This window comes from Lonchura striata, chromosome 11 (genome assembly GCF_050655825.1).
Source record: "Lonchura striata isolate lonStrDom1 chromosome 11, ASM5065582v1, whole genome shotgun sequence".
NCBI classification, from domain to species: Eukaryota; Metazoa; Chordata; class Aves; order Passeriformes; family Estrildidae; genus Lonchura; species Lonchura striata.
This window is the reverse complement of record NC_140713.1, coordinates 14,553,924-14,563,246: the sequence shown is the minus strand read 5'-3', so window position 1 is coordinate 14,563,246 and position 9,323 is coordinate 14,553,924. Positions and strand designations below refer to the sequence as shown.

At 38.0% G+C, this 9,323-nt stretch overlaps 1 protein-coding gene across 1 annotated transcript in view; it reads left to right on the top strand.

The window, feature by feature from the left end:
• The window catches only part of LOC110484420 (uncharacterized), a 91,645-nt gene that overhangs the window by 70,930 nt on the left and 11,392 nt on the right, over positions 1-9,323 (top strand). The window contains exons 10-11 of the mRNA XM_085589611.1: positions 6,353-6,498; positions 8,180-8,214. Coding sequence (XP_085445737.1) covers positions 6,353-6,498; positions 8,180-8,214 — 181 coding nt within the window. The remainder of the gene's footprint in view (positions 1-6,352; positions 6,499-8,179; positions 8,215-9,323) is intronic.

Below are 9,323 nucleotides of genomic sequence, written 5' to 3'. Positions count from 1 at the left end.
GGGATTTAAAAACTCTCCCAAATCTGATGCATGTTCTCAAGCATAATCTGGGACAGACAAGACTGAACAATGAATGACTGAAGCTCCTACCTTGTCTCACTAGTTAATATCCACAATATCACCTGTAATAATCAGTGATATTAACAATTTTGAGCAACTGTGACAATTTCTTTTAAATCTCTGTTGTGATTCAAAAGAGCTGACTTTGTTACTTTTTACATGGGAGAAATCAACAGAAGCAGTTGTACTATTCCCTTAACTTTCTAGAGATTCATTTGTGTGCTCCCAAAAAAAGTCTGTATTGAATTTTAGGGCATGAACACAGGAAGAGATGCTCCTGTACACTAAGAAAGTGTGTGAATGGTCTTAGTTCTTGGCAAGTGGAGGTAACCACATTACAATGCCCCACTGGGGCCTAAGTCCATGTCCAAGCTTATTAAGTGATGATTTTGTTGAGCAAAGATCTCATTTTCATTGTTGTAGTCCATCTAAGCAGATGACAAGTTGTATTAAATAGTTTTTTTGGCAATTGTTATTTTTTAACTTGGAATAACTTGATTTTTAAAAGTAAAAAATGTTCTGCTTAGTAGTAAAATTTTACAATTGTACTTCAGTACAAGGCATAGATTCTTTTTTAATTACATTGTGTGTTATCAATCATTTATATTGCCATCGAGTAGAATCATAGCTTTAGAAGTATTTGACTTTTTCTGTACTTTTACCATTGCAGGTTTAATGAGGTTTGACATTATCTATCCAACAATTTTGCATCTTCATTTTGATAATCACTATACAATTAATAAGATCTTATGATAAGCCCAGTGAAGTTGCACTGAAGCTGTAACTGCCATTTTTCATGAGAAATCATAGCTATAAAATATAATATGACTTGCCTCAAGCCACACAGCAGCAAATCTTTAAGAAAGCAGGTTTGGATTTATTCTTCCTATCTTTTGTTTTAAATATAAAATATATTTCTTCTTCCAAATAAGGTAAGACATGCAGGGAGAAATTATTGTGGTTGTATACACAGAAAGAAATAGATTATGCAATAGTGTACATTAGCATATATGTTTGCACTTGCAAGTTAAGATCAGTCATCAAAAATTTCATCTTAAATGAAAATTTTAATAATTATGTGCATTTGAACAACTATACAGCTTTATTATCCAAACTGCAGCTTTCTCTAAAAATGCATAAATATGCATCTGCTTGAGAGATTTCTAATATTGCTATATTAAAATTCTTACTATCAATAAAAAAAATCTGTGGAGCAACAAATGATGCTTCCATATGCAAAAATCTTTAGAAATGTGTGGTCTGAAAATGAGACATTTCCAAATAAAATTGAGCTATGCAGAAGAAATTGAGGGAGAAGTCCTTAAGGTGACTTTTAAATGAAAATGAAATGTCTTTTAGTAAGTTTCAGAGGTACAATATTACAGACTAGTAGAATTGTATCTCATTAATTTCAAACACAGATTTTATGTGAGGCTATTTGATTATAATTTGATTATCTGACCCTGTAATTAAAGTTTATTGCCAATTTCAAAGCTTATGTGTAAAATGAACTGGTTTTCTTCAAAGCAATATACAATCCATTGGACTCATTGACTCCTAGTTTTGCATTTAAATCGAAAACTCTGTTATAACATGACAAACAGGTTCAGTTTTTGATCATTAATCCTGCTAAGCAATATTCATAAATTCAATTTTGAATCAGTTGGAATACTTTTCTTTTATTAGTTTCTGTGTTATTAAATGAGATTGTTTCTGACTAATATATTTCTGGACTCAAACTGTAGCTCCAAGCTGTTATTCAAATCAAATAACATGCCCCTTACTTGTGCCTAGCACTAATAAATGCCAACTTGTGATACATTTGCTGGAGACTGTCACGAATATTAAAGAAGGCAATAATGCCACTAATGTCTCATAAGTAAGCTTATTTTTCTAAAGGGCTGAAATCAGTCATCCTACTAAGGGGGGCAAAGGGGGAAGAGCCTTTAAGACTTAAAGCCTAAAGCATTATTTTACTCAGCTAAACATTATTATTGAGGAGGTAAATGACCAAGAAATTACCACTGCAGAGGATGAAAAATACAACATGTAACTTCTGGTGCCACCATAAGCAACAGAAATGCAGCCACTGGCTGAGCATATGCTGGGCTTAGTAGACTTGCATGTTCATTGGTTTGGAGGCATGTTTTCCTCCTTCTGAGGCTTTGAATTAAAGGAAGAAAAAAAACTCCAACACCCTTTTATTGTTATTGCCAGCCACCTACTTCAGTGCTTTTGAGATATTACTGGTAATATTTAGGGTGGTTTGATACAGAACACAAGTTTAATATGTTGACATGGAATTATTTAAACAGGATTTACTTGTCTAAGTTATCATCCCACAAGCTGGGCAGTTTGTGAAGGGGTTTATTGGGCAGAGCAGGGAGTCTGACTGTGCCTGAGAGATGTAGCACAGATCTTACCTGTGTCCCAAATGGATACAGGGACAATGCTGAGATTCACACACAATCAGTTTGATTTCTGCTATCTCAGAATATCCCCCACTGTGGACTTTTGGGGGTTTTTTATTCATATTTTGGAGGGTTTTCTTTTGTTTTGTTTGGGGTTTTTTGTTTGTTTGGGTTTGTTTTATTATGTTGTTTTTTGGGTTTTTTTTGCTGGAGTTAGAATACCTCCAGCAATAATGAGTGTCCATTCTACAACTCTGTGTACTTTTTATTGAAACTTTGAGCCATGTATTTATCCCTTTGTTTCCCTAGTCCTTTTTTCCCAAATATTTACCATTTAATTAAAAAAGAGACAGTTGTGGTTTACATTTTGTGCAGTTGAGTTCTTAGCTTTCCTGCTTTACCAAAAGTTCTATTTGATAACCTTGTACTTTTTTTTCAAAAATAATAATATAGAAAAATCTCATGCCTATTGAAGTTCAATAGTGTTGGTATCACAGAATGCACCGAAATAAATGATAGGTTCTAGGAGAGTGACTAATGTATTTAGTTATGGTTGAGGGGGTTTTCTTTAAATGATGATTCTTACATTAAAGGTGTTTATTTTGACTGGGACAGATGAAAGCGCTCAGAGACAATCTGATGGTTTGTTTTATGACAGCTTTAGTTGTGCAGAGTGTTCTGTGCTGTGCAGGGTGAATTCCAGAGGGATTTGGTTTACAGTGGCCTATGAGCTCTGTTGCAGTGGGTGCTGTGCCCAGGGCTGTGCTGCAGGGCTGTGCCCAGGGCTGTGCTGCAGAGCTGTGCCCAGGGTGTGCTGCAGGGCCGTGCTGCAGGGCTGTGCTGCAGGGCTGTGCTGCAGGGCTGTGCCCAGGGCTGTGCTGCAGAGCATGCTGCAGGGCTGTGCTGCAGAGCTGTGCTGCAGGGCTGTGCCCAGGGCGTGCTGCAGGGCTGTGCTGCAGGGCTGTGCTGCAGGGCTGTGCCCAGGGCCGTGCTGCAGGGCCGTGCTGCAGGGCATGCTGCAGGGCTGTGCCCAGACCTGTGCTGCAGAGCTGTGCTGCAGGGCATGCTGCAGGGCATGCTGCAGGGCTGTGCCCAGGGCGTGCTGCAGGGCTGTGCTGCAGGGCTGTGCTGCAGGGCTGTGCTGCAGAGCTGTGCTGCAGGGCTGTGCTGCAGAGCTGTGCCCAGAGCTGTGCTGCAGGGCCGTGCTGCAGGGCTGTGCTGCAGGGCTGTGCTGCAGAGCTGTGCTGCAGGGCTGTGCTGCAGGGCTGTGCCCAGGGCTGTGCTGCAGGGCTGTGCCCAGAGCCATGCTGCAGAGCTGTGCTGCAGGGCTGTGCCCAGGGCTGTGCCCAGGGCTGTGCTGCAGGGCTGGCATGCAGGGCTGTGCTGCAGGGCTGTGCCCAGGGCTGTGCTGCAGAGCTGTGCTGCAGGGCCGTGCTGCAGGGCTGTGCTGCCCGGGGCGTGCTCTGCCCGCAGCCTGCCCCGCTCCTGGCAGAGCTCAGCTCTGGCCCCACAGGGAACAACGGAACCCCCAGAAGGTGACACCACTCTGATCTAACAGGCAACCCTTGGGCCAGCACTTCCCTTTTTTACTTTCTAGTTTCTCCTGGAAAACAGAAGCTACTTGTCAGAATCTGTGATATTTAGATGATTCCGAGATTGTAGAAAGTCTCGCTGCCAAAGAAGAAGCCATAATTGGTCTGTGCTGGTTTCCAGGTTGTTTATTCTGTTTATCTCTAACATGTTCTGCTGCCCTGCCCAGCTCTGTCCTGCAGGGCAGTGTGTAGGGCTCTGCCCTCAGTGGGATGTTACATACATTAAATACCAGAAACTCCCTGGGCTGGATTTACAATAACGTGCCAATATCTGTCACCTACGTTGGACAGTGTGTCCCCAGCCTGAACCAACAGAAAAATGCCAACACCACAGTGAAACATGGAGGGCATGAAGAAGGAGAAAAAGGACAAGACACACCCAATTTCCTCCATCTTGTCTCCTTTGGATCCCTAATCCAGAATCCTAAAATTTTACTTTTGCACCCGTGCCACACTTAATTATTACTCATATCAAACACTCAGAGCTTGTAATTCATGCTGTAAGATTGCAAACTCTTTTCCATGGACAGAGATCAGAGCCAGTGTCTCTGGGGGCTCTGTCCAGGGGGGTTCCTGGTGGGTCCCAGTGCAGCCAGAGGGAAGCTCTGGATTCCCACAGCTACTCATGACTGATCACCATTAGAGGTGTTATGAACGCCCTGGAGCTGAGGCAGAGCTACAGTTCACAGAACAGATGAACACTACTTGCCGGAAGTGTAGTTTAATTTGTTTTTGTTTCGTGTTTTTATTTTAATTCTAAATTGTTGCCTACTTTTAACAAATACTGTGATCCTCCCCACAGAGGGATTTGTGTCAGTGCCTCCTCTGTCTAATATCTCCTTATTTTTGAAGTGCAGTGGAAGATTCGGTTTGACTGCTTCTATGTTATTTTTTCAATGGCAATTTTTTTGTTATTATAGACATAATTCTTAGTTCTCACAATGAATACAGCAAGGTGACAGACTGTCATAATAATGCAGATTATGACTGATAGCATGTGATCCTAAGCTTGGATTGTATGATGCATAAATAACTTGAAATGTATTTATATTTCCATCTTCTTGTGGCCAAGATCAGTCCACAAACTGTGAGTGAGAACAGCTTCAGCCTGTATGGTGAGAAAGGCCATTCAAAAATGACTTTGGTATCTAATTATCTCATCTACATAACAGTAGCCAAGTTCACCCATCTACTGCTAGAACTCTGTCAAATGCTGCCCTGCTTTGACATTACCAGAGAAGCTGAATCCAGGCCAGGATTTAGTGGCCAGGTCCAGTTCAACATGTAGTTTTCTCTAACACCAATTTAGTATTTCTTTTACTACACTTTCTTTCAGACATTTTTATTAAAACTAGGTTATTTTGGATGCAACCTAGCACAATCAATTTTATTTCCAGCCGTAGCCAAGGCCAGTAATAGTGCACTGATTGCTTGGGATTGCTGAAGAAGCTTTGTAAGAACTCCAGAACAATGAAAAATTTTGCCTAAATAAAATATTAGGGATCTGGGGCAAGATACATTGACAAGCTGTGGTTGGCTTTTGCTGTACTTTTACTGAGATGTGCAGGGATCTGGGCTCTTTACCTCTAGAGCCATAAATTAGGTTATAGAAATGTATAGCCAAAAACATTTTGGTTTAGCCCACAATTGCTCACATCGTCCAGGTTTTCTGGAAGAGAAATTTGAAATTGCACTTAGCACATGCCTGCTCTTCAGGCATAAATGTACATAAATACTTCCCTAATTGTGTGAATAGTAAGTGTGAAAAATAACACTAATGTTATTGTTTTCTTAAGGTGTCTACTCATCATTACTTCTTGAGCAAATCAATTTTATTTTTCAGAAAAAAAGGATCATTTGAAGATATATTTGACATTTAATAAGAAGTTAATTAAGCTTGGCATGGCTATTTAAACATTGCATAGGTCACATGCTGGTTTGAAGTATTACTTTAGGGAAACATTATGATAGTGGTTATTATAACATTTTGTTATCTGCCTCAAAGGATCCCTGAAAATAATCAAGAAGTAATATTTTTAGAAAATAAATGTAAAATATTTTTCTTATTCATATTTCAGCCTTGTAAATAATTATTTTCCAGTCCCAGAAAATTTTTGTTTGTGATAAATTTTGTGCTAAAATAATAAGATAGATGAGAGTGTAATGATATAAAGAAAGGTCAGTGAACGCTACTGGCTGCACACTTCAAGGACTTGAGTCTCTCACATTATGTTCTGAAGTTTGTCTTCTCTTTGTCTGATTGAGCTTTTTTTCTTTCTTTCCTTCCAGGATGGTCAATCTTACTACACTTGAGAATCAATTCTGGCTCCACAAAAGCAGGGGATGAAGCCTGTATCCCCAAAGAACTACCTGACATTTGCATACCCCTAGAAGCAGGCTTGCTTGCTTTTAAACAGTTCAGGAGCCATGACGAGGTGAATGTCTGGTTTTGCTTCATTTACCACTATAAAATCACAGATAGCCCCCTTTTTTTTTTTCTTTTTTTTTTTTTTTTTTTTTTTTAGGGAGTCATGATATTTTTGCAAAGCAGTAAGGCTTACATAGAATTCACTCATCGTCTTGGTCCTATTTTTCTGACTGTAAAAACTTTGGGAACTTTCCCTTTCTAAATTTTGAGAAAAATGAGGGTGTTGTGTTGCACTACTTAAATCTTCAGTGGAAGATGTGCATACCCAGCATTTCACTGACAATGCTAAAGATGCCTGAAGGTTAAGGAGGGCCATGTGTAGATCCAGCCATGCACTAAAAGTGGAAGGTGCTTCACCACTCTTGATAAAAGGGGCTCTATCTGAAATGTGATGGAAATTACAGAATAAAAATACAAAAGCCTTCAATTTTATACTAATTTGGTTTTTTGCTTGCAAGGATTTGCAAAACCTAGAAACTCTTTTGTACTCCAGCTTAATATCTCTCCACATTGTGGTGGCAACAGGAAAATATATTAGTATGATGTTTTAACAGATTTCCAGGCTTTAATATTCTATAATTACTTTAAGTATTTTTTTGGCTTGCAATTAGCAGCATCCCAATAAAATGAACAAAAATTAACACTGGGTTCTCAAATCCACTCTCTGTCATCTCAGCAGACATCACTGTGTCAATCAACTTTGAATACATGGTTAATATTTTTGTGTCTAATGGTGTTTGGTTCTAAATTGTCTCTTAAAAGAAATTTTGCATTTTATAACATAACATGAACTATTTTGGAAGTGATAGTAGTGATATGATTATAATTTACACCAGAACTCTCATAAGTAATTTAGGATAAATCCTGAAACTGTTTTATATATTTAATATTTAGTTTAAATATCAAATACTTTACTTAATATTTAAAATCTAGACTCTAAAAATTAATTTCATTGTAAAATCTCAGACTTTATTCTATATTAAAAGTTTAATTTTAGGATGAAATGGTTTAGACTTCTTAGATAAACTTATTTAGATACTTGTTTATCTGCTTTGTGGTAAAAATTGCTGCATATCAGGGATTAGGTTTTGAAGATGATCCAAACGTGGGAACCAGAGTATTTACTTTCATATTTAACTACCAGAATGCATCCAACTGGATACTAATTTGAAGAATATCAGGCACTCGGGAATTGCTAGGATGTAATATTTCTTAAACATATTTATCAAATAGAAAAAAAAAACTCAAAAATTATATTCAAATAATTAAACCAGCTCCCAACCCAGAAATAACAATGTTAAAACATAAAAAATTCTTACCCTGACAATTTTTGTCTGGTGTGTAGATAGTATTGTCTATCCTTTTTTACATTTTCTTCTAACAGGTGAAAATCCCTCAACTGTATGAAAATTTTATTTTAATTTTCATATAAACAAAAATGTACTAAGTAATTTGCAATAACTGGACTAGATTGGTAGATTAACTTGTTTTACTGAATACTTAAGTTCCTTTTTGTAGAAATAAGGTCATCTGATGCTTTTAAGCAATAAATTATATAAATTGTTTAAGTAATTTTTTATTATAACATATAGATTATACAACAAATTATAACAAATACTAGAGCAAATGGATTTGGTACTTAATATTTTATTCTACTATTTTTTTTCCTCAATTCTTCCCCTTGGAAGCTCACTAGAGTTGGAGGGCTCTCATCCTGGAAAATGTAAGTTAAAGACACTTTAAGTCTTTTTTTATCAGGCTACAGTTATTCTGAACATGTCAGCTCTTGAATGCTGAAGTTTCCTTGCACAGTTAAAGCACAGCACAAGAATCAGCTCAGGCTATGCAGAACCTTACAAAGGTGATCTCTTTTAAATATGTCCAAATAGATATTCAAATCACTATTACAACATAAATCAAAAATGCTTTCCACATTTTACAGTGTACTTCATGTGACAAGAATATTTCCTCCCAGTTGTGATTCTTTTTCAAAGAGTGGAAATCTTCAACTTGATGATACTTGATGGCAAAAGAATGTTCACTGAAGTGTGGCATAACACTGTGGCTTGTTCACATTCAAATTTAAAGTAATAAAAAATATGAAGGAGTGGAGGAAAGGGATCTATTTATCACATGGTTTATCCACTAAAGCAATTTCAACGTGTAAGCCCAAATTTATTCATGATGTTAGTGCCGTTGCAGCACAGGAGATTTTATTCCTGCTGCTTTTCTTCCATGGGTGTTGCTGTCAAAGCTTCCCAGTCACCTTGGTTAATTCATTCCATGTGCCAGAAGTAATTATCCAAAGTTGCATGCTGCCTGCCATGCTGGGGAGCTTTGGAGTGTGTGCTATGATGTCATAAGGCAGTCATTAATGTGACAGAGGCTACCTGGAGGCCTGAAGGCCCATGCCAGTGAATCACATTCCCATATGAAAGGTATTGATTTAATCATTCTGATGGCAGCCCTGTCAGAAATGTAATTGTCCACTGGAAGTACAGATGTGTAAATGGACAGCCCAGCAAAAGGCAGCAATCTTTCTAAGTAACATTTTACATTTATTCAGATCATTCTGCTTGTTTTCCTCCTCCTCGTGCCCCCAGCCCGAGTCTGTTATTGATATAAAGGTTGAAGCTCAGGCAGCTTAACTGTTATGTGGAGTGACCTTTACTTTTAATATTAATATAGTATTGTAAAGTCTATGAGACTCATAAATGCAATTTTAGAATTCATATGAAATGCCATGTGCTGAACCTATTGCAACTTTTCCTCTAGTCCTGTAGCAGGTTGCAAACTATGCGAATTAATATGCATCATATTCTTTCCCCTTTA